Below are 26,908 nucleotides of genomic sequence, written 5' to 3'. Positions count from 1 at the left end.
TTTACAGTATACAGATTGTAAAAGCCTTTTCAATTCGGACTCCTAGTTCAAAATGTGACTATCCAAAGTGATAGCTATAAGGTTATATCTACATTCTCTATATAGGGAGAGTTTATTTCCTAAGTTAAAATAAAAGAAAGCAATTGAAAAAGTTTAACTTGAAGCATATTTTAAGGACATTGAGCCATCAGTTGCATGAAAAGAGTTACTTCTAATTACAAATGAGCTCATTAAAGGAATTTGGTAGAATCTCTGAGAATGTGTTAGGAAGTAATTGAACTTAACAAAATTGCATTTCTCAAATATTCTATTCAGTTTTTTCTTTAATTTAATTTAGAATTTTGTTGACCAGTTTTAAGTACTGAGAGTATGTTGAATTTGGTTGGGAAAATGAAAAAAAATTTAGAAAGAGCCTTTAGCTTTTGATATTTAAATAATTATTTGGAAGCGCAGCATATTATGTCTAACTCTTGACCTTCAAAAATAAGTTAGAGAAGCTATTTTATGACTTCCAAATTTTTTTCTTTTTCTTTATTATCTTTAGTTTTCCCAGAAACCTTTCTTTTGTAGCTTTTCTACCTTCAGGCAGAGAAACTTAAAAATATCTTCTCCTGAGGAAAAAAAAATTGCTTTATTTTTCAAGTTTTTGTGAAACAAACAACTGTTAGGGCTATAAAATTCAAAAACAGTCAAAATTGTACATTTTGAATTGCTCAGTGTTTACATACTTAGCAAGTATGAACAAGTGGACATAATTGAAGCCAGCCTAAAAGACTTAGCTGATCTCCCTCCCCCTCAACCTTAAGAAGTTTTGTTTTTGTTTTTTGTTTTTTTTTTTTTTGTTAAGCTTCATTATGAGCATTTTGGCTATCATTTCAAAATATTTAGAATTTGGTCTCCCAACTCTGCTAAGAAATTTCATGTAAATAATTATATTTGTCTTAAAGCAATGTGTGGTCCATCAATAATAAAGGCACTGCAATGTTCAGTAATGGAAAGGGGGATCAGGTATGTGAACCCAACCTTCTCTTGTTCTACTTAGCTAGCTGTGTAATCATGAGAGAACTTGATAAATATACTCAGACCTCAGTTTTTTCATCTGTAAAATTGGGATCATAGTGTCTACTTTCTAGGTTTATTGTGATGATCAAATGAGCTAATATATATATGAAGCTTTTTGCAAATTTTAAGGTTATGTATAAATTACAACTATTCACAGTCACTTTACACTATATTTATTATTATACTTGAAAGCATAAAATACCAATTTTATGTCATTTTCTAGTCATAACATAACAAAGTACATGAAGCATAAAAAAATCTTTATTAGTTCTGCCTTCTTCTCCTTCATGTTCTTTATTCATTCCCCCTCTCCTCCATAATATTTCCTCCTCATCACAAACTCTCAGAATAATTTTCTTTCTTCAAGGCATAAATGAGGTACCATTTCCTACTAGAAGCCTTCCCAACTACCCCAAATTGTGGGTGATCTCTCTTAATTGTTTTGTATTTTTTTTTGTACACATCACCAAAACTCATCACTAACACCACCTCTCTACTTCTTTCTCTAGTAGAAGGTAGGCTCCTTGAATATTTTTCTTTAGGTTTTGTAATCTTGCTCTTACAACTTTAAACTTGTGATAACTCTTAATCTGTTTAATTGAATTTCACATGAGTAAAACAGATGTATTCTGGGAGTGTAGAAGAGTCCTTTAAAAAAAAACCTGTATTTACATAATTTATATTGTCATAGGACAGTAAATATTTGGCTTACCTTCATGTTAAAAGTGACTTGGGGTTGTGTAGTTGGCATTTGAGATTAATGTTCTATTATATATCATAAAGTGATATTAGAAAAGTAAAGTTCTATTGGGAAAAGAATAATTTTAGAATTATATGGAAGCCTTGGATTACTTATGGAAAATAAAAAATTTATTACTTGGAAAAGAATTTAATAGCCCAATTTTAAAAAGTGCAGATAGTGGACTCTGCAAATTATTTCCCAATGAGTTTGACTTTTATTCCTCAAAATATTCTAGAACATTATTATTGGGAGTGATAACAAAAAGTTAGCATGACTTCATCAAATGAGGATATATCAAACTGATCTTTTTTTTTTCCTGTCAGATTCATTTAAGAGAAGTCAATTAGATAGTAAAGTGGTCAGAGTTTTAGACCTGGAATCAGGAAGAGCTGAGTTCAAATCTGTCCTTAGACATCATATGACCCTGGGGAAGTTATTTAACCTTGTTTTCCTCAGTTTCCTCATCTGTAAAATGACTTATAGATGAAAATAGTAAACCACTCCAGTATATTTGCCCAGAAAATCCCTAAAAGGTCCCAAAGTGTTGGATACAACTAATTGACTAAATAAAAGTCACAAAAATTTGAGAGATAGACAAGGAGAATTGTGTGGACATAACATATCAAGGTTTTAGTAAAGCTTTTAACTGGATTTTGAATATACTGAAATTTTTCATAAGCTGGAGATGTGAGTTAAGATGATGGTATAGTTGGATGATTTTGGAACTATTTGAGTGACCAAAACCAATCAATGATAATGTCAGCCTAGAGTAAATCTTTTAATTGGGTGCCCTGGGGAAAAACTTCTTAAACTATGAGTCATAACCCCATATGGGATCACATAATTGAATGTGAAAATCATGAAGTTATGATTTATTATCAATACGTTTGATTTGTATATCTGTTTTATATACTATATACCTGTATTGTATAAAAATTCCTAGGGTGAAAAGGAGTAATGAGTAGAAAAAGCTTAAGAAGCTTTGTCGGGGGATATATCCTTGACTCTCTGATAGTCAACATTCTTATTAATGACTTGGATAAAGGCCTAAATGGTAATGGTTGTCAAATTTGAGAAAGACAGGAAACTTAAGAGAGAATTAACATTTAGACCATGGGATAATAGAACTAGAGTGGAAAGCATCTTTAGAGGATATCCAATATAAATACTTAATCTTCTAGAAAAGAAAATTGAGCCCCAGGGAGACTGTGACTTGTCTACAGTCATACAAAGTGTTAGAAATGGGACTTGACCCAAGACATTCTCATTGCAAAGGCAGAATTCTTCCCATGGAATGCAAAATGATTCAGCATATTAGAATGATAGGTCACATTAAGTAAAATAAAATTAGTGATAAACGTAAAGTTATATACTTTCAAAAACTGCTTGCGAAGCACAGGATTTGACAGGGGTAGCTGGACAACCTTTCCTTTGTTAAGAAGAAAGATATAAATATTTTAGTGTAATATAATATGTGAAGTATAACATAATAACAGCCCAAATAGTCAATGCTATCTTAATCTACATTGGCAAGCATAAATAGTGTGATGATGAAGAAAGTAACAGTATTTTTGTACCTTTGCCCTGGTCAGATTGCATCCTGTTCTAGGAATCATATTTTAGTTAGGACATTGATAAGCCTGGAGCATATCCTGAGGAAGATAATTGAAATAGTGACAAAAGAATAGAGCCAGGACACAGAAGATTGGGTGAAGGAACTAGAAATGGGTAGTCAGATGAAGATAAGACTAAAATGGTAGCCATGATAGCTGTTTTCAAGCATGTTGACAGCTAGACTAGACTACTTTTGTTTGACCCCAGGATAACTTTGGTTGTAAGAGAAAGAGATTTTGACTTATAAGAAGAAATTTCATAATCATTAGAACTGTCCAAAAGTAGAATGCCTTGTTAAGTTCTCACTTAAAAGGCTTCAAATGGAAACAGGATGATCATTTTTCAGTGATATTCCAGAGGGAATTCTTATTACAATTTGGAGATGCTTTTTGAGGTACTGTCTGTTTTAAAGATTTTGTGATACTTTGATAAAGGAACAGAATCTTTTTTTCCAAATGATTGTCTTTGCAAATGTTCACATGATGTCAAGGGAGCACTACCTTTAGAAAACAATTTTCTTTTGAGTTTGAACATGTACTCCCTCTCTCAAATTATGTGGAATTATCAACTATTTTTGTGTTGTCCTGATATGATAATGTTGCATCCCCAGAAGTTTTCCTTTTTGGAAGGCAAGTATTAAATAGGGCCTAGACTTGACCATTTAGTACTTTTCTATTCGATGTTTGATATGTATCTTTTAGGTGGTATTTTGTGTATAGAAGGAAAAAAAATGTCTTAGTGGTTGAAAATGATGTTATTCTATTGCTTTTGGGGACAAGTCAAGGCAAAATTAGGAATTAGTAATGTTAGAAAGGTTTGGTATGCCTTCTGCTTCCTTCTCTCCTTATCCACTCTGGTTTGTTCCTTGAACATCCATTCTTCTCATATAGTTATGTGAAATATCACTGAATTTATGTTATGATGGTAATGACCTATGATGACTTGATGAATTGACTTATTTTGGGCTAAATATTTTTAATATTTAATATTTAGTAATTAATAATAATAATAAATGATTCCTATATTTTGTCTTTCTTTTTCTCTTTCTACTTTATATTTTTACGTTCCACTTTTCATTGGCTGTCATCTTCATCCCTGGAAGGGTCTCCTTCCTCATCTCTGCCTCCTGGCTTGTCTGGCCCCCTTCAAATCCCAGTTAAAATTTCAACTTCCTTAAGAATTATGTCCCTATTAAATTGTGAACTACTTGAAAGTATTGACTATCTTTTACTTTTCTATACATCCCCAGTATTTAGCTCAGTATCTGACACATAATAGGTTCTTAGTAAATGCTTGTTGTCTTGACTAGTTGGCTTCATAATCCACTTCAATACAGTTCTTCCCCCTACAATACTCATCTTACTGGAAGGATTGTTAGCCATTTTTAGTCATAAAAATTGGCTATAAGTATAGACTAGTACAATAGGGTGCTCCCTTAGCCGTTTCATTTTATAGTAAGTAAAGTATGGTAGAAATATGTAGAATAGGATAATTCTTCAATATTAACACTGAATAATAGTGAACTTACAGTCTTGCTTATTTTGAAGATTTGTTTTGGGAAGTAATTATTTCATAGTATTAATGTTTCTTGAAGAATAATTCCTTGAATAACTCTCTAACATTGTACCTCCATTATGAAATTTCATCCAACCATCCACTACATACTGATCTGTCTTTAGCTGTTTACACAGTGTATACTGATATGAACATGTTATCTTTATTAAGAATTCACTTTGTATCTATTATAGAATTTTAAAACAGCATAGTTGGAAGCAATCTAGATCAATCTTTTCATTTTATGAATGATTACAAAATGCTTGTTTTTCCTTTTGTTTTTGTTTTTCTTTTGTTTATCTGTCCAACTAGATTACATATTCTAAGAAGTCAGGACCTTTGTTTTATATCTCTTTGTATCTCTGAAGTCATATTTAACAGACAATCAGTTATTTTATTTTTTTTATTTGTCTTTCATGTTTATCTCTTTTTTAAAATTTTTTTTATTTTGAATTCATTGATTGCTGATTTGTATCACAATTTGTTTTGTGTATTATACGCTTTGTTATATTTTAATCATAGAACTCTAAGTATTAAAACAAAAGGTATTTTCATACATTGAATTAAATAAAAAAACTTATTATTAAATTCACTAAATATGTCTTCTTTTTCCCTTGGGCTGGAAAGAAGCCTGGAGATGTCTTAATTTCTGGAGAAACACTTCTTTGAAGAACACAGGATACAGTTCAGAATCCCCTCCAGCAGTGTCATTTGTTTTGCAAGAACTTTGCAAAACTGTTTCTCTTTCCCTCTTCTCCTCCCCCCTTGTCAGGAAAAAATATGCCTCTTTGATAACCACTTAGTGAAAACTTCCATTGCAATTCTCAAATCCCTGTAATGTTATGTCCTCTTGTGGCTTCGATTGGGTTTTAAATTTGTGAATAAGTTAATGATTTATGCCAGTATAGTTTTCTTTGGAGGCAAAACTGAAATAGGATTATGTGCCATGTTAAATTGATACATCCTTACTAAAATAGAGTTGCATTTTGACTGTGGTACTTCTAGGATTGTAAATACTTTGAAAGGAAGGACAAGATGGGAGTCCAAACTTTCTCTTCCCCAGTACCTTTTACATTGCAAATGATATAACTAAGTAGGTTAATTGAAGGTATATCCAAATTTCACAGTGATTAGATATTCTTCTTCAGAAGTTCAAAGTACAGTATAGATTTTAAAGAGAACTTTTCTTTATATCTTAAAGATGTGGTGTTAAGATTTGAAATCCTTGAGATCTTAGATCTAGGCATGGAAATGGGATGCATAGCTAACATGTTAGGGCATAGGTTTCTGAGAGCATAGGATCATTTATCTAGGAGGTTAGAAGTACCACAGAAGTAATCTTGTTCAATTTCGTAAATTATTGCTGTTTTTCAGTCAATTTTCAATCGTTTGACTCTTTGTGATCCTGTTTTGGGTTTTCTTGATAAAGATAGCAGAATAGTTTGTCATTTCCTTCTCCTGCTCATTTTATAGATGAGGAAACTGAGGCAAACAGGATTAAGTGACTTACCCAGGAAAACACAGTTAAGCCAGATGTTCTATCTACTGTGCCATGTTGCTGCCTAATTATTAGGAAGAAGGTGATTATTTCTGCTCTGGGTAGTCATGCCAAGCCTTGGCATGTTATTAATAAAGATATAAATGAGAATGGTTATTATCCTTCTCAGTACAGGGGAGAGGAAGAATACTGATTGATAGGTGAAGGCCAACTCTAAATATATGACTGAGAGGAAATTATCATTAACCAGAAGCCTCTTGACATAGGGAAGAACAATGAATCTAGAGTAAGAGGAATTGAGTTCATATTCCAGCATTGTTACTTGTTTGAATTTGGGCAAATCATTTTTTCTGTGACTCAAGTGTTCTCATCTTCTCATCTATGAAATGAAGGGTTGTACTAGAGTCCAGGGTCCCTTGTTAGTCTAAATCTTATTATTAAAATCAGCAGGTCAAATTAAGTATTACAGTATACCATTTACATTTAGAAGTGTCTTTATATATTGAATATCTTGTTATTGGATGTTTCTTATTAATAATTAATAGTCATCTCTAGGGTGTGGGAAGGGGAGGACAAAAAAGAAAAAAATTATTATATATAAATTATATATACACATAATTTATTTTGCAGGTAAATGGAATAGCAAGTTGTACATAATATTCAGTTTCATGTGCAACTATTTTTATTATTCTGTTATGGAAATGCTTGTTTAATTCCACAAATTATGAATAAAATAAATTCGTATAAAATTAAATAGTACAAAATTAGTATGAGCAGCAGTAGTAGTTGTTGTTGTTGCCCATTCTTGAAAAGGACCATGACATTAGGAAGGTGATGCTATGACAAACAAGTGAGTTGGATTTAAGTGAGGGTAGGCTGCACAAAGTCTCACTTCCTTTTCCAGAGTCATCAGGATAACTAGTTGTGCACAGCATTCTCTGACAGCTGCATACTTAAGTGTTCTATAGCACCCACATACACTATGCTTGATTCTGTGTACCTATAAAAGGGCTCTTGGAAATATACAAAAACTCATGCAGCACTGATTTACTTTGTTCTGCTCTTTACCCTTTCAGTTAAGGTAAGGAAATTAGGTCTGGAAAAAATTGTTGATTCAAATTAAAATAAGCAAATGATTAGCTTTGGGAACACAGCTGTGCAAACTAAAGACCTCCTGAGAAATTGGGTAGACGTTCTGAAGCTTCCATTTGGCACGTGCAACTTTGCCAATTAAAATGATGGAAAACACATACCTCAATAATTAAAAAAATCATGAGAATATTAATATTAAGAGTTTTTAACCTAATTCTGTGTCTTTTGTGGAGGTAAGCTCCATAAAATAGATTACCTCTATATACAGAGTAGCCTCTTCCTGGAACCCAGTATGCTAGAATAGAGACTTAGAGTTATTTCCTTCATAGACTTACCTCCCCCATTCCTGCTAAGAAGCTCAAATTGTGACCTCCATTGAAGAACCCCTAGTATAAAGCATGCTTTGGATTCTCTTCATCTGTTAAAAGTTTACCAACTCAAGGACAACTATTAGCTAAGGTAAGAAACCCTATATAATTGTTGTTTTTAGATTATGCTGTTTTACAACCAGTAAGTTAATATTTAATTTGGTAGGCTTAAGTGCAAACAACATTTTTTAAAAGTGTCTAGATCACCAATTTATCCCATAGGGCCACCCAATAAGGAAAGCCTCTGACTACAAAGCTTTGTGATGGTTTTACAGATTGTTAGAATTCTTATAGATTTTAGAACTCCCTGAATCTAGTGGCTTTTTTATTTTACAGATGGGGAGGCATTTTTGTTCTGTAGAAAGAATGCTTTCTTTGGCATCCAGAGGACATTGCCTCAAATCTTGGCTCTGCTGCTCACACACTAAATCTATGAGTCTATGAAAGGCAAAGACTTGTCCAACCATCACATGGAGAGCTAGTGGCAGAATCAGATGAACCCCCACCCAGTTCTAACATCCTGCCACTAAGCTATCTTGCTTCTAATATTATCAGGACAGTGGCTGATAAGAAGCTATAAACTATTACTAGTATTGTTTGAAAGTCAAAAATGGAGAAATCAATAGTGTTTTGTAAATATTTATCTCTAAAGAAATGAATTCCAAAGCATTTAAATTCCTAACTTTTTAATCATTTACTGTGTTACCTCCAACAGGATTCTATTTTTGTCCATTTATTCTAATTTATCTTTCTTGTTAAGGTTGTTGCTTCTTCAGATTCTGATTTTTTTTCACTTTAAAATTATATAGATATTCAAATGTATATGTATCCCTCATGCTTTGAAAAAATTATATTTTGTATTCTATAACATCAAGATACTGCAATTTATTTAATCTACTTCCTTTGTTGGACATTTAAGTTGCTTCTTTTTCCCCTTTGTAATTGCAAAAAACACTGCTCTACCACTCTGGATAGTGTTTTATTGATCTTGATAGGACAGTCTCAGATTATATTCCCTATAATTAACTTATTGGGACAAAAGTATGATTGTCTTTACAATTTTTAATGAGAACTTCCATATATATATATATATGTATATATATATGTGTGTGTGTGTGTGTGTATATATATATATATATATGTATAATTTGTTATTCTAATAACATTGAATCAGAATCAGAGAATTTTATCATTGAAAGGGAACTTAGTGGCTGGTCCAGTAGTCTGTGATCAAACCTATACTTGAAAAAGAATTCTTTCTACATTGTTGTTGATAAGGGGTTATCTTTACTTAAAGATTTCCAAAGAGGGAAAACCAAATATCTTGGAAATGGAATGTTGTGTGGGGAATTGCAAATATCATATAAGAAGTATGGAAAGTTAGAAAGCAACAGGGAGTGGAGGGCTTTAAAGGTCAAACAGACAACTTTCAGATATTGGATCTTGGAGGTAATAGTTATTGTATAGTTGTGTGTATGTGTGTGTGTGTGTGTGTGTGTGTGTGTGTGCGTGTGTGTGTGATAACAAGATGAGACTTGCTTTAAGAAAATCACTTTGGCATTGGAAGAAAAGATGAATTGTAGTGGGGAGAGACTTGAGGCAGGATAACCAATTAGAAGTCTATTGCAGTTGTTTAGGTGAGTGGTGATGAGGGAGGGAGGGTAAATACTAGGATATTGGCTATATGAGAACAAAAGAGGGTATATAGTAAAGTTACTCTGCTATGTATTAACAGGCATCTGCAAATACTATTGATATTCCGAAAATGACAATGAGATTTAATTTGATTTTCTTTAATGAAATGAAAAATGATATAACTTCTGCTAAGATTTTCTCCCTATTCCTTTTCCTACTCTAGATTATTATGATTTCCATTTAGTTCTAAAAATACATAGCTTATATCTTTATATTGTGTTTCTGTGATTTCTAGCCAAATTTGACTATCAGTCATCTGTCTCTAGCATCTGAGCGTTCTTAAAAGTAATGTTCTGAAATAAAGTCCCTTATTTTTGAGTCATAAGAAACAATATGCTTTAAAATTGCACTCTGTAGGCCAGTTGTGTTTAAAAAGATAGATAATATTCTTAAAGAGTTTATTTATTTTTGATATTCCAACATAGGCATTGCCTTTGGGTTGATGGAACCTAAATCTTTAATTTAGACTTCTACTGTTATCACTAATACTAATAATCATTTGAGGTGACAAGATTGGTTTCTTTCTGCTCCTTCAAATATTCTCTTCTTGTCAATGAGATGTTTCTGCTACTCACCTCATTTTGTATAATGAAAAAAGGCAATCATAGGGTTAAGGTCCAGTAACCTTTGACTGTCACAATGTTGTGACCCCTGACCTCTGTGTTCAATTCAGGGAGCAAGGAATACCTCAGAGAGTATTTTCAGGGACATGGTTATTATTGACCTTGTGACACTACCTTCTATTCCTAAGACTTTAGGCAGTTTGTTAGCCGAATTGCCTCAGGAATACATAGATCATAGATGAAATACCAAAATACCTTGGACAAAATGTCCCTCCTCCCAATTCCCAAGTCAAACTCCTATGCTACAGAGATCCCACTTGGATCACCTAAGTCTCCTTTTAAAAGGTTCAACTTAGTAGAATGGCCCAGTCAGACTAGCACAACCCCAGAAGTTCTGCTTTTCCTATTTTTATCTTTTGCATGCAGACAGTTTTGAGAGGGAAGGAAGCTCCTGCTGCCTTTGGGGATATTGTCCTTAGGCAATAATTTCCCTGACCTACTTTCCTTAGTTTTGGCATCTACTTGGAGAAGTGAATAGAGCATCTGCTTAAAGGTCAGGAATACTCATATTCTGGCCTCAGAAACTTACTTACTATGTGATTTCAAACAAATCTATTGTTGTGACTCAGTTTCCTCATCTGTAAAATGAGCTGGAAAAGAAAATGGCAAAGAGCTCCAGTATCCCTTCCAAGAAAACCCCAAATGGGGTCATGAAGAGTTGGACATTATAGAACAGCAATTTCCTTAGTCTGGTAACAACAATAGGTTCATCGTCCACATTTTGATCTTCAAATATAAATTATAGTCCTTTCTTAGTTAATCAAAGTGCAGTCATTTATTAAGTGCTTCCTATATGCCAGCCACTGTGCTGAACTTGGGAGTTACAAAGAAAGGCAAAAAAAACCCCACAGAACTTGCCCTCAAAAGCTTTATGCTTTAATGGGGGAGACAACGTTATGTACATTTAAGATATTGACAACATAAATAGAATGTCATCCGAGAAAGAAGGCATTAGCGTTATGGGCTGTTGTTAAGAAAATATTTTTAAAAATTAATTGCACTGGTACTATGAAATAAAGCACATTCATAAACCTAATTTGCTTTGGTTTTCTGTTATTATTGGAATGCTTATAGATACTTTTTCTATGACCATTAGGAGTTGTGAATAGTATTTTAGATTTGTACTTTAAATTTTATTTTCTTGTAATTATATATTAGTCTAAGGATAGAAGATAGGAAGAAATAGAGTCAAAGTGTAATCTAGCAATATTATTTAAGTTTATTTAATTAGGAGTTGTGAATAGTATTTCAGGTTTGTACTTTAAATTTTATTTTCTTATAATTATATATTAGTCTAAGGATAGAAGATAGGAATAAATAGATTCAAAAATGTAACTTAGAAATATTATTTAAGTTTATTTAACTATTGTCTTGATTCTCTTCTTGTCAAAGAACTAGTCCCATTTGTTTTCAGTCAGATGCTGGTTCTTTTTAGCCATTGCAATAGGGAATATGTCTTATAATTTGAGAGATTCTTTATATAACCCTCTCATTTTACTAATGAGAAAAAAATACACAAATAGAGAGAGTGATCTGCCGAAGATTTCATGAGTAATAGGTGGCAGAATGGTTGTTCAAATCCAAATCCAAGCAGTCTTTTTCCATCCCATCATGCTGAATTAGAATGAGCTATCCCTTCTTAGAGAATTGCTGTGAATTCATTTTATCACCCCTCATTAAGTACATACTATCTAAAACAATGTAACGGGGCAGATAGGTTGGCACAGTAGATAGAGCACTGACCCTAAGATCCGAAGGACCTGAGCTCAAATGTGGCCTTAGACACTTAACACTTACTAGTTGTAGGACCCTGGACTAGTCACTTAATCCTGATTGCTTTGCAAAATAAAAAATAAAAGTGATGTAATGGATAGAGAGCTGGTCTTGGAATATGTAAGACCTCAGGATAATTCTCCTTGCTGAGCCTTTAGGTGAATCACTAAACACATTGCTCTAGGCAATTGTCTAAAAGATTAACAATCCCAGAGAAAGTATTGGTTTGTTTAGTAGACTGAATTTCTTCTCAGGGAATTCCTTAGACTAATGAAATCACAAGTCTCTTAACAAACAAACATACAATACATTTTTCTGTGTTCAGAGTTACTAAAACAAAATATATATCTTATTGTTAAGTTGACAGGATTTTCAAGAGGTAAATGATATATGGTTCCTGTGTGCCTTATAGCTTGTGTGATAATCTGGTGAATCACTGAACTTTCATAGAGATAAAAGTCACTTTTCATTCATATGTGAAGGGCCAACCTTTGGAATCATGGCACCCTAACTTCTAACCTGTAAATGAGAGAATCCAGATACGTACACATACATACATACATACACACACACACACACACACACACACACACACACATTCTCACACTTACCTATCTCATGCCTATTTGAAACAAATGTTAATCTATTACAATTAAAGAACAAGGCATATTTGAAAATTCCTATTGCTGTGTTCTGCTTCATTTTGCTTTACTTTTTTCCCTTACTGTGGTTGTCTTGTAACACAGGATAACTTGAGGAGAAGGAGTGATCCTCTGCTTTGAAAGCAGATTTAACATTAGTTATATCAGCTGCATTTCTAGCAAAAGGGTAATGACTTTAAAACTAGTGAAAAACCTCTGTGTAATCAAAAATAGTTCATTTGTTGTTCCGTGGATGGTGAAATAAGTGAAGAGTCAGTTAAATCAAGCATAGAGAAGAGGGGAAGAGTGATCATGAATTCTTTGTGGAGAAAAGAAAGCTATGTTTTCCTCCATAACCTAAAAAAAATCTGAAATGTTGTACATTGTTGGTAAATCCTGATATTTTTATAATTTAAATTCTTTAAGAATAGTGATTGTTTCATTTTCTTTATTTGTATTCCCATTGCCTAGCCTATAGTACATGATTAATGACTACTCATTGAATGATTGATCTAGGAAATATCAAGTAAAATTTGAGAAACAGTATGACTTAGTGAATTGGCAGTCTCAGAATCTGGAAAACCTGTGTTCAAGTCACTTAACCTTTTAGCTCCCAAGAGAACATTTTAAGATTATGGATTGTAAGGCAGATGCTGACCTGCTTTGGTACAAAGAGTTCCTTTTTTTATCTACATACTGAATATTTCACAGATCTGATTAAATCAAGATATCACACTTGTGATTATCATTGGTCTTCTTTGAATATAGGTAAGGTTTTTTTCCTCCCTTGAGGCAATTGGGGTTAAGTGACTTGCTCAGGGTCATACAACTAGGAAGTGTTAAAGTGTCAGAGATCAGATTTGAACTCAGGTCCTCCTGACTTCAGAGCTGGTGTTCTATCTACTACTTAGCTACCCCTAAGTAGGGCTTTATAAGTATTCTTTCATCTTAACAGTAATCCTGGAAGGTAGATGCTATTATAATTCCTAGGTTGTTTTTTTTTATTTTTTTTTAACATGGATGGATATGGATTTCTTATATTTTGTGCTACTTGGATTTAAAATACTACTTCAGAAAAATCTTCAAAAAATGAGATAAAATATGGCTTTATTCTTTCTCTTCCTACACACAAATATAATGATTTTATTTTTTTTTATTTTTTGGAAAAATAGGAGGTCTGGGAAGAAGTATAAATTGAATTAAATTAAGAAGAAAACTAAGATATTACTTGTCATAGTTTCTCTTCACAAAACATATTCCATGCCATTTAGGATAAATTTATTTAGTAAAGTGTATGTTAAATTGATGTTTGTGGACTTTCCATCTCTCATAACCAGCTTTCTCAGTGGACAGTTTCTTTGTCTGCATAAGGGGTCCTAAGTGTTTATCTCTCTCCAGCTTTGTGAAGAGCCCATTAGAACATTAGCCAGCTTCAGAGCTAGAATTAGACATATCTTAGGAAAGTGCACTAAAATTCTTCACTTTTCCTACAATTTTCCCTTATGTCTCAGTAATTTAGTTAGAGGACACTCTGCATGAAACCCAAATGGAAAAATTGTTTGATTAAGAAGAGCTACAGCAGAAAGGCTGAGGTATAGGGTGTTTTATACTTTACATTAGTTTTCTTTCTTTCTTGGACTGTGAACACAGAACTTGCCCAATGATTAACTCTGATATTTGCTACTTAACTCCCTCTGGTATTATCCAGGGCTGAAGGTGAATGGAATCTTCTTTCTCTATGTGTATTCAATGGATATCTCCAATGTTAAGCCTTGTGGCCATTATTCCATGCCATGAATTCTATGCTCTTGCCAAATTGGACTACTCTTTGTCCTGTCAACACATCTTGCCTTGTCTTGACTCTGGACTCTGATCTTTTTGTTTCCTATGCCTAAAATATCCCTCCTTCCCTCTGCTACCCAATTTAAATACCATCTTCTCCATGAAGACTTCTCTGATTACTCATTATTAATAAATATTTTTCTCTCACAAATCACCTCTTTGTTGGGTACATTTTAAATTCATTTCTTTTGAAGAATTATTTGATAATATACTTTCTGGTAATTCAACTTATCACCTTGCAAAACCATAAAGTTTTGGGGGCAAGGAACCATGACTGAATTTTATATGGATACCTTTCTCAGTATTTGGTATGCTGCTCTGCAAAGGGGCAGCCATTAATTAAATAATTGTTGATTTTGGGAGCAGACAGTGTAGCAGCCTTGAGGTTTCTGCAACAATTATCTCTTCTTTCTTCCCTTGACTGAAAGGAAGTTAAGTGTAAACAAATGTAAAGTTTTAAAAGCTGGTGCCAGTCATTTTGTTGTCATTATTTTTAGAGAGTTCCAACCAGAGAATTGTATTTGGGACAGAATTGTATTTAGCTCTTCCTCAACTCAGTGATCTTCCAATCCTAAGGACAATTTGGGAACTCTCTAATATAACCAGGCCATTTGTAATCTTCCTTGAGTTTTCAGAACATTCGAAAATCTGTTTCATTTCCTGGACACCATTGCCTGGAGGTAAATAATAGAATATTGACCTGGGACTTGACAGTTTCCTAGATGTCTTCATTATAGAAAGTTAAACTCCAATCTCTTCCATTCACTCAGATGTCAAACGGATCTTCCTAAAACACAAGAGTCACTATTTCACACCTCTGCCCTATACTATTCAATAAATTCCGGTGACTTCCTGTTACCTCTAGGATCAAAAGTTTTGAAGACAAAAAAAAAAAATCCAGCCCCTCCTATTCTTCCAGACCTTTTACCCCTTATTCACCTGCATGTTCTCAGGTAATAAAGGGTTATGACCTCTTTGCTCTCCCTTGAATATAACATTCCATTTCTTGACTCCAAAACTACTGGTTCTCAATGCCTGCTCATCTCTCCCTCCTGGCTTAATTCAATCTTAGCTTCTGGAAGAATTCTTTTCTGATTCCTCTTGATGTTAGCTCCTCCCCTTTGAGATTATTTTCGCTTTATTTTATCTGTATATAGTTGTTTGAATGTCATCTTCTCCATCATACTGTGAGCTCCTTGAAATTAGGGGCTAATTTTTGCCTCTCTTTATATCCTCAGTACTTACCAGAGTCAGGAATCTAGTTGGTGCTTAATAATTATTAGTTGATTTTACACTTAAGCTCAGATTTTACTTCTAGCAGTGACATTATGTATTAGAAATTAGGGGTCTATTTTCAAGATTGAAACAATTCATCAGAATTGATTGGATTTCTCTCTCACCTACAACCACTGAACTGGCTCTCTAGTTTTAGCAGTCACTATATTTATTGTGGTTCTTTCCTAGTATAGTGGTGAGTATTTCTGCCTGTTACACTATATGGCACTGTGTATAAACTTCTGGGTCTGTAGTCAAAAAGACTCATCTTCCTGAGTTCAAATGTGACTTCAGACATCATCTGTGTGACCCTGGGCAAGTCACTTAACCCTGTAAAATGTAAATGTAAATGAGCTAGAGAAAGAAATGGCAAATCTCTTCAATACCTTTGCCAAGAAAACCTGAAATCAGGTCACAAAGAATTGGACATGACTAAAATGACTCAACAACAGCAAAATATTTATTCATTTAATCCCTCCCATTTCATTTAGTCCTTATACTCCAAATTATAGGATCTTACAATTTACAGGGACTTAAACGAACATCTGACTCAACATAACTTTTCTTTGAAATATGATTCTATTATTCTTCTGTAATATTGATAATGATAATAATAACTACCCAATTTAGAGTTTTGAATTTTGCAAAGTACTTTATATACAATCCTAGAAGGTAGATGGCATTTTTATCCCTACTTTATAGATAGGAATCTATAGACAGAAAGAATTTAAGTGACTTGCACAGCATCACATCCCTAATAAGTGTTGGTTGGTTGGTGTCTTTCATTCTCAAAAAGACCAAAATGAAATCACTATGTTAGAGTTGAGTTATGGTGTACTCTACTATGGCTGATCAGACCAATACAAGCTCAGAATATTCTGCCACAGGTCAGACAAAAATAGTCTCTATGAACACTTAGGGTGGCTTTTCGAACTTTGCACATCTCATATTTCTTCTGAGTTAATTCAGTTCTGCTCAGAGCACTTCTGTGATGAGGGCATGCTATGCTGGGTGATCCTGTGCCAGTGTCTCTCATGTCACACAATCAATTCTAAAGTTCTTAAGGGAGACTTTGAGAGTGTCCCTGTATCACTTTTCCTGACCATCTTGTGAGTGCTTGCCATGTGCTTGAAAGAGGATTTGAATTCTAGTCTTCCTGCCTCCAAGTTCTAATCTGTCTCACTCAGTAGATTTGCAGAAGTAAAAATAATAATACTGACATGTTTGTAGTACTTAAGGATTTGCAAATGCCCTTTGTAGACATTCTCTTTTTTGAGATCTACAACAACCCAAAGAGGTAAATGCTATAAATATTATTTTCCACATTTTATAAAGAAGAAATTACAGTTAAGTGACTTGACAATTATCACATAGCTAATTAAGTATTAAACACAGGCTTTAAATCCATATTTTTTTTAATCCTTGCCCTATAATAATTTCCCTATTATGTGCAGTTTTGTATTCTATGTACAAGAGATGTCCACTTGGAGGTCCCATCATGGTGTCTGACACCATGATGGGACCTCCAAGTTCCATCTGAATTCAAACTGAATTCAGTACTATCTTCCCTCTTTATCTTTATCTTTTAATCATTCAATCTCAAAAGCTGAGCTACCTTTGCATCTTCTCATTTTTGCTGCAGTATACATTTATTCATTTTATTGTATTTACTCTTCAAAATTATTCCTACTATGTTTCCCTTCTGTCCTTTTTTGCATCCTGAGTCAGCTTTTCATTACCCCCCACAGCTGGTTGATCACAACAACTTTCTGTTTCTAGTCATGCCCCACTATAATTCATTTTATGAAATGCTGCCTTGTTGCTGCTATACTTCAAAGAATCTGTGATATAATCCAGTGCTTCTTGAACTTTTTTCACTCATGACCCATTTTTTTCCCTGAGAAATTTTTACGTGACTACAGGTATATAGGTATACAAAGTAGGTATACTAATCAAACATTTTTTGATAATAAATCATGATTTTGCAATCCACACATTCAATTATGCAACTCCATATGATATCATGATCTACAATTTAAAAAAACGTTCATCTAATCAATGTAGTATTGTCTCAGTTTGGGCAAATTGCAGCCCATTAATCCTTTTTCATCTTGTGTGATTCTTTTATGTATTCTTCTATAGATCCCTAACAGCTGATACATGCACATGCTGGAAGCCTTCCTTTAGGACTTGGTACATTTTGTGGGTACCAAGTTGGACATGTTGTAAAATAATTGTTCTGTTTCCTTTTTTGATCATATATTTCTTTGATGATATCCCCCAGATTTTTCCTATGACATCCCTTAGACAGTGGAGCAGAGTAAATACAAGACCAGTCTTAGAAATATGAAGACCTGGGTACATGTTGTTTCCCTTAAATTTATTGCCTCTGTGATAGAAGGCAAGGCACTTATCTTCTCAGTGTCCTCGGAAATTCTTTCTAAGACTATAAATCATTGTCAGAGTTGTGTTCATTGAGAGAATTTCTATGCTAATATTGTGAAGGTGCAGGCCAAAATTACATGAGTGAATGAAAATAAATAATCCCTTGGATCTTTTGTAGTATATGGGAGCAGGAACAAAAGAGAGAAGTGACATTATGATAGAAATGTTTGTGGCAACCTGCCTACTCTCCTCCCATATTTTCATCGATAATTCCCCAATACTTATGTAGACCATTGTCAGATTTTAAGATAAAATTATCTTAAGTGCTTTGGAGAGCTTTTAATATCATTCTATTGCTTTTTTCCTGTTTTTGAGATATCTTCTGAAGTAATCCTATAGTACTTCCAAAAGCCATATCTAGTATAAATTTCACTGCTGCATACTTGATCTAGTCTAGATCCTCTTCCTCAGTCAATTAAAAAGCGTTTCTTAAGTAATTACTGTGTAGTAAATCCTGGAGTTAGAAAGAAATGCAAAAGTAGCATCAAGGAGCTCACATTTTAATGGAAGAGGCTACATGTTAACAACTATGTACTTAGTGGATAAATAAAGATAGAAAGTAATCTTAAAGCCTCTAAGTGGAATAATGGATAGAACCCCAGATCTAGAGTCAGGAGGACCTGAGTTCAAATTCACTTTTAGACACTTATTAGCTGTGTGACTCTGGGCAAATCACTTAATTCTTTAATCTCAGTTTACTCATCTATAAAATGTGCTAGAGAAGGAATAGTGAACTGCTTTAATACCTCTGCCAAGAAAACCTGAAATAAGGTCATAAAGAGTTGGGCACAACTGAAAAAAAACTTAAAAACAAGAGACATGGAGGCAATGGTGCTTGAACACTTTAATCAGACATTTGAAGCCCTTGAAGCCTGAGACTCTTCCCATCCAACATAATTAACCATTAGTCCTTAGGAGGAATCTGTCACGTTCATTCTTGGCTCTTAAACCTTTTCTATTCACATTTATTCCTAACTTAGTCTGGATCAGCCCTTTCTTTTCCTTTTTTTGCAAGCATATATATCACTCATCCTGCAAGGCCTGGGTCAAGTTCTACACCAGTCTTTCTAGTATCTAATGATCTCCTCTTGTCTAAATACTTTAATAGTTTAGTGCTTCAAGGATCTACAATGTCATTGATGTGAATATGCTCTCCAGTGATGCAGATTTCAGCCCCTTTGTCTTTGTAGAGGATATTTAATAACATCAGTGTCACAGACAAACAAACCAAAAAAACCCAAATATCAGCCTTTGGCCAATCTAGTGATGAACATTATCCAGCTCTGCTGATTCTTTGCCAGTACTTGTAGCGTTCATCTCCAGGCCCGTATTTGAAGCCTTTCTTAGTAGGAATGGCCAGAGCTTCTATATTGCTGGTTTATATCCAGGACTGCAACTTCCCTAACAGGATGAGACATTAGAGTGGAACTTTAGTGAAAGTACTAGGATGACTTCTGAAATCCTATACTTGGCTGTAGAGGTCACAATCAGTGGGAAAACTCTGGGTAAGTTACAAGACCCCTCAACACAGAGGGAACCTGCTAACAATGTCTGGTTCAGCTCCCCCTCTCCTCTAAGGGCTCTCAGACTTCCTGAGAAGTCAGGGGGTGGTGACAACCTGTGTTGAGATTGAAGCAGAGTGATAGCAGGTGGAAGAATGATACCAGATGGCAAACTACATACAATAGCAAGTTGTTTATGTGGTCCCACGTGCACAGTGTTGTTTTTGTTACATTATATAAATGTACTTGAAATAAACAGACTCCATTTTTCCACCATCCTCAGGAGTTCCATCTCATCACTTTTCCACTATGGCAGTGCATTTTAATCATCCTGGCCTGGGGGCTCTAGAAAGCAACAGTACATTTTATCACCCCAACTTGGGGCTCTAGAAAGCAGGACACAATACTTGGCAATGTCATATTTATGATATATACATGACATACAGCATATAATTGTTCAATTGTGTCTGATTCTTCGTGAACCCATCTGGGATTTTCTAGGCAAAGATACTAGGGTAGTTTGACATTTTCTTCTCCAGTTTATTTTGCAGACAAAAAAACTGAGGCAGAGTTAATTGGCTTGCCCAGGGTCACAAAACTAGAGCCTGAGGCCAGATTTTTTTCAGTAGTATTTTATTTTTTCAAATAGATATAAAGATAGTTTTCAATATTCATTTTTGTAAGAGCTTATAAATAAGGCTGAAAAATTATATCATCAACCAGAAACTTAGGTTTATGTTAGTTTTATTTCTGGATAATAAACACAAATCTTGGTTGTTACTTAAATAACCAGAAATTTTGTCAGCAATGAATATGGTTATTTTATCACCCAGAAATTATTCCTTTTGCTTCTCAGGATTAAAATATTTTTATTTCTGGATTATAAACATAAATCTTTGTCTTAGCCAGAATTTCTATCTTTTATGTATGGGCACACAGAGCTCATTTTTGCTTGTTTACTTCACACTTTATTTCTTTATCCTAATTTTGATAAATCTCTGAAAGTATCTTTACTTTTAATGTTTTTTGTTAGCTTCACATTTAGGAGTGATTTCTCTCCCTTATCACAATCTGAACATTAGGTTTAATATTAGTTGTTACTTAATAATACTATTAAAACAGAAATGACAGAAAATAGAATAAATACAAAGAAACCCTTTTTTGTTTATAGAGATTAATTTCATAGATGTCATTGAGGGGATTTTAGAATTATCTAATAAAACAAATGTTTCTAAGGAAAAAATTCAAAAATCAAATTTAGGACCAATTTTCATCAAAATTCTGATTCAAAGAATGATAGGACTTTTATATTAGCATGTAGTCATTTTCTCATGAAGATCATTCATTTTTCATTCACCTCTACTAATTTCCAATTCCCATTTTTCCATTCTCTTTTAGGTTTTTCAAGTGGCATATATTATTATCAAAGCTGCTAATTCTCCTCGACCTGGAAACTGGATTTTGGAACGCTCCCTGGATGGCAAAAAGTTCACACCCTGGCAGTATTATGCTATCAGCGACACAGAATGTTTGACTCGATATAATATCACTCCAAGATTAGGGCCTCCTACTTACAAGCGAGATGATGAAGTTATCTGTACCTCCTATTATTCTAGATTAGTCCCACTTGAACATGGAGAGGTATGTTATATATGTTCTGAGAGAGTCACAAATAAAAACAACCATCCTAAAAACTAACATTTTAAAATACTTAAAATGGATCCAATCACTATGTTTTTGGGGAAAGAAAAGAAGAAAAAATCTTTTTCAGACTTCTACTCTTTAGAGTGGTAACTTGGTTATCACCATGCTTTGCTTTCATTGATACTGTGCTTTTCCCTTAGGACAGCTGTTCACAAATTACTTCCACAGGATGACTTATTGAAATATTTAAGTAAAAGATAAAATATCTTGCAAGAAAAATAAATCCTGATTTTACACACATACACACACAGAGTTATCTTTTATGTCATTGCATGTTCAGAGATGTAAGAAAGCTTAGGAAACATGTGGCATTTTGGTGCTGGAAGGACCCACAGTGCACACACTTCACTAAAGTCAGGTTTTAATTAAAAACAATTTATTCTTTAGAAGCACCTGGCCTGGTGAGTTTAAAACTACAGAAAATTATCTGAAGTGTACATCACAGCTGGAACTCCACAAGAAGCCCTGGCACTGTTTCAAGAATGAACCTAATTAAAAGATCACAGCATTATATGGGCTTAAAGGCAATTGTTCTCTTTTCTCCCTTTTCTATCTATTCATGGCATTTATTAATTTATTTTAGAAGAGCAGTAATATGATAGAAATCAGCAAAAAGCCTGTGGTTTCTTTTATGACTATTCTTCTCATAGAGCAGAAGACAGATATGTTAAGAAGGGGATTGTGGTAGAGTGGCCTAGGAGTCAACAGCAATGCTTTGTAAGCTAGAATAAATATTTTCAATGTATTTTGCTTTCCTTCTATGTGCTTGCTTGTTCCCTATCCAAATGCAGTTTCCTATTTTTATTCCTCTTTAGGGGTATATAGGCTGGAGTGGTCTGGTAGTTGAGGCAGTAATATTACTATAAAGCTAATTTTATCTAGAGGATTAGGTTTTTCACACATCAATGAATTTGACAAGATATGATGTTGAAATTAAGAAAATAATGATATAACGAATTTTTGTATGCACAAAGGAGGGAACTAGCACTTCCTAGAAATCATTTTCCTATGTCTTAGTCAGGGTTAGACAAATACATTATATAAAGAATGGTATGTCTTTCTCTTCAGATTCACACATCACTCATCAATGGCAGACCTAGTGCTGATGATCTCTCTCCCAAGTTGTTGGAATTTACCTCAGCACGATATATTCGTCTCCGCTTGCAGAGAATTAGAACCCTTAATGCTGACCTTATGACTCTCAGCCATCGTGATCCTAAAGATCTTGACCCCATAGTCACAAGAAGAGTAAGTACAGATGACTCTTAGTTTATTCTATGAAATACTTTTTTTTTAGTATAAATTTACTTTTTTATTTGATTTTCCTATTTCAAATTTATTTCAGTGAAGACCAGTTAGCACTAACATTTATTATGTGCCTTCTACATGCCAGGCACTGTGTCAAGTGCTTAGGATACAAAGAAAGACAAAAGATAGTTCCTGCCCTCAAGAAGCTAACAATCTAATCAATCAACATGCAAACCTCTAGGTACAAATAAGTCCAAAGGGAAGGATCTAAAATTCAGAAAGGCTGGAAAGTGCTTCTTGCAGGGGGATAGGACTTTAACTGAGACATGGAGGAAGCCAGGGAAAGTGGGAGGAAAAAATGAGGAGGAAAGATGTTCTAGGCATGAGGCATACAGTCAGTAAAAATGCTTAGTCAGAAAATAGAGTGTTATGTAGGAGGAAGCTCAATGTCACTGTATCACAAACTACAGAAAGGGGGATGAGGTTTAAGGAGAGGAAAGGTAGTAGAACAGGTTAGGGAGCTGCTTACAAGCGAAATAGAGGATTTTGCATTTGATCCTGGAAACAACAGGAATTTATTGAATAAGCTGGTGAAATGATAAAAGCTATACTTGGGAATATTACTTTGTCAGTTGAATGGAGGATGAACTGCAGTGGAAAGAGTCTTGGGATAGACAGACCCACCAGCATACTTTTGTAATATCCAGTCTTGAGGTGATGAGAGTCTGTACCAGAGAGGTAGCAGTATCAGAGGAGAGAATGGGGCTTATTGTAGAGATGGTAATGAGGTTAAAAATGACAGTCCTTGACATATGATCTGGAAATGGGCTGTGAGAGAGAATGACAGCTAGGTTTAAAGGCTGGGTGTCTGGGAGGATGCTGGCTGGTACAATGAAAATAAGGAAGGTTTGGAAGATGAGAGGATTTGGGAAAGTTTCTGACACATTGAGTTTAAGATATATGTGGGACATCCAGTTCTAAGTCAAGTATAATAAAGTAAAATATCTTGTGAGTGAACAATGGCACTACAAATCACTATTTTTAAATGAATCTTATAAGAAATGATTTAAATCTATTATCATGTTTTATCACTATCATGTACTAACTCTACTAGTCAGGCACAAATGTGATTTACTATATGGTGAATTAGATGAAGATGTATCATATATAATTATTCAAAGAATAAAAATCTCCAAATTGGGTAATTACAGTTATGCTGTTTTGTTTTCTGATGAGTGATGCAGATTGGTGACTTTTTCTTATTTTAAATCAGGATCAGTCACAGTGTGGGGAGGGCACAATTTATAAAATTGTGAATATCATTATTCAAAAACTTATTTATATGAATAAAAATTATAAAGCATCTTAAGATTTTAATGAAAGACATTTTAATATTTTCTTTATTTTTGCATGAAATATGTGTAATTGTGTTATTTTCTAATTTTATTTTCCCTTAGTATTACTATTCCATAAAAGATATTTCAATTGGAGGAATGTGTATATGCTATGGTCATGCTAGTAGCTGCCCATGGGATGAAACTACAAAGGTAAGATGGAATAGCAAACATTAGAATGAAACAATAGAAAAATACCAATTTTTATCTATAAAGAACCATTCTTTTTAATAAAAAGATGACTCCATTTAACTTAGGAACAAGAAGTACTTTCAATTGTCTCTATTAATTTATTTTTTTAAGTTTTATTACTCTTTTGATGTTTCAGCCAGTCATTTCCTGATATGTTATTCCCCTCCCTTCCAGGATGAACACTTCCTTGTAACATAAAAAAGCAGTTAAGAAAACTAATCAAACTTGTGACCTTATATGTGGCACATAAACCATTTTAACTTCTGTCAGTAAGAAGCTAATCTTGTCCCCATTTTATAAATAAAGAAACTGAATCTGAAAGACTAAGTAATTTTTCCAGGTTCATATAGATAGTAAATGTCTGAGAAGGGAGTCAGATAAATTTTGTTTTGATCCTTATAAGTTCATCACTCCACCATTCTGGTGGTGGTGTTTGTATTTGCTATGCTATAGTCATAATGTAGGTTATTTTCCTGGTTCTACTTTCTTTGCTTTGGATTAGTTTGTACAGTTCTTATTTCATTTCACTGAATTCCCATTTCACTGAAATCTATTTCATTATGCTAATTGATTGCTCTTTAGCTATTCATCAATCAATGGGCATCCATTCTTTGCGCTCTCCCCACTCCTTTTGCTATTATAAAAGTGCTATTATGAATATTTTGGCATGTGTGACTTTTCTGTCCTGATATTTTCTCTAATGAGGACACCAGATCAAAGGATTTTATATGCCTTAGTGACTTTAATATCATAAATACAAATTGAAATAGTTGTGAATTTTTTCTACATTTCTAAAAAACAATTTCCAACATTTCACAAAATTTAAAATACTATACAAATGATAGTTAATATCATTATTATTGTTGATTTTACTTTTCTCTGAGCAAAGAGCATCATGCAGTTCTTTATTTTTGTAATAAAAATTGATTTTGCATTTATTTAGAAACTACAGTGTCAGTGTGAACATAATACATGTGGAGAGAGCTGTAATGAATGCTGTCCTGGTTTTCATCAGCAACCTTGGAGACCTGGGACTATTTCTTCTGGAAACACATGTGAAGGTAAATAAGTAAACATAAAATTAAAAGTGCCTTATCATATTTTAAAATATCTTTTCTTAAGTTTTTGATTACTTAATTAGTTTCTCTGTAGCAGTTTTAGTACTTCTATCTATCCTATACTACAACTAGTTCTTAAAACTAGAAAAAATAGAATTTAAAAGTTGTTTTTAGAGTAACCAAATTTATCTCCAGAAACTCAAATGCTACATTTATATGACACAATTTGATCATCAAGTTATATTTTTAATCTTTGATATGTTGAGCTGCTGCAGAGTTTAAGATACTTTCATTCAAGAAATTTGATTCATAACTATAAAAAATTACTGTCCATTGAGGAGGGAGGAGAATCATTTTAAATGCAAAATAGAATGAAAATTTTTAATTGGGACATTCTCTTTCTAGAGTGCAACTGTCATAATAAAACCAAAGATTGTTACTATGATCAGAGTGTTGCCGATCGGAAGAAAAGTATGAATACTGCTGGGCATTTCAAAGGTGGAGGAGTGTGTGTTAATTGTCTACAAAATACAGCAGGAATCAACTGTGAAACTTGTATTGATGGATACTATAGACCACATAAAGTAAGATTGTGATGTTTCCTTCACTTTATATTTTAAATTTTATTCTGAACTTAAGAAATAAAACAAGCATTTATATAACATAATAGACTAGGAACAAAAAGATGATTGCATATGAAACTGCAAATCTATTTCTTTAGTTATATTTCAGACATTTCATTGAGAACTGAAACAGATAATCTAGACATTCAAGATCTGTAAGGGAAAATTTTATTTTTTTTCTCCAAGACTTTAATTGATACTGAATTGCTTTTAATGTTCTTTGGAGAAATATTTTTTTCCAAGTCTAGGTTAAATTTTCTTGTTCAAAGCTGTAGTATTTGAATCGTTTTTGCTATTCATTCATTTCGCTTGTGTCTGACTCTTCATGATGCTAATTGAATTGTTTTTGGCAAAGAAACTAGATTAATTGACCATATCCTTCTCCAGATCATTTTACAAAAAAGGAAACTGAGTTCTGAATTTCTAGGATAGCCAATTCTTTTTGTTGCTGGATCTCATTGTTAGGAAGTTTCCTTTTACTTAAATCAAGCTTAAATTTACTTTGAAACTTTCACCTAATGCTTTTAGTTTTGGTCTGGGACCAAACAAAATAATAATTTTTTAAACTTTTTTTTTTTACAAACTTTCAGATACATAAAAATGTCTTTTCATGTCTGTCTTCCATGTCTATCTTTCTCCAAACTTAACATCCTTAGTTCCTTCAACTGAACCTCCTATGATGAAATCTCAAGGTTAGTCAGTGTCCTGGCTGCCTTCTTCTGAATGCTCTCTCATTTATCAGAGCCCTTCCTAAAATTTAGCACACAGAAAAGAATATAATATCACAGCTGTAATCATGTTAGGGTCAGTGTAAACTAAGTCTATCAACTCCCTGATTATTGAATGCTGTATTTGTTTTCTTAACTTTTCTATCTGTAATAGGACACTATTGACTGGCATTGAGCTTGCAATAGTAGATCCTTTTTCTATTTAAAAAAAAACTTTTTCAGCCATGGCTCCCTT

General features: G+C 33.6%; 1 protein-coding gene across 1 annotated transcript in view; it reads left to right on the top strand.

The window, feature by feature from the left end:
- The window catches only part of LAMA1 (laminin subunit alpha 1), a 184,648-nt gene that overhangs the window by 46,770 nt on the left and 110,970 nt on the right, over positions 1-26,908 (top strand). Inside the window, exons 4-8 of the mRNA XM_012541536.2 lie at positions 21,125-21,367; positions 22,499-22,678; positions 24,136-24,225; positions 25,208-25,325; positions 25,728-25,906. Coding sequence (XP_012396990.1) covers positions 21,125-21,367; positions 22,499-22,678; positions 24,136-24,225; positions 25,208-25,325; positions 25,728-25,906 — 810 coding nt within the window. The remainder of the gene's footprint in view (positions 1-21,124; positions 21,368-22,498; positions 22,679-24,135; positions 24,226-25,207; positions 25,326-25,727; positions 25,907-26,908) is intronic.

Source organism: Sarcophilus harrisii, chromosome 1, assembly GCF_902635505.1.
Source record: "Sarcophilus harrisii chromosome 1, mSarHar1.11, whole genome shotgun sequence".
Taxonomy (NCBI): Eukaryota; Metazoa; Chordata; class Mammalia; order Dasyuromorphia; family Dasyuridae; genus Sarcophilus; species Sarcophilus harrisii.
The sequence above is the reverse complement of the archived record's forward strand: the minus strand, read 5'-3'. Positions and strand labels throughout refer to the sequence as shown.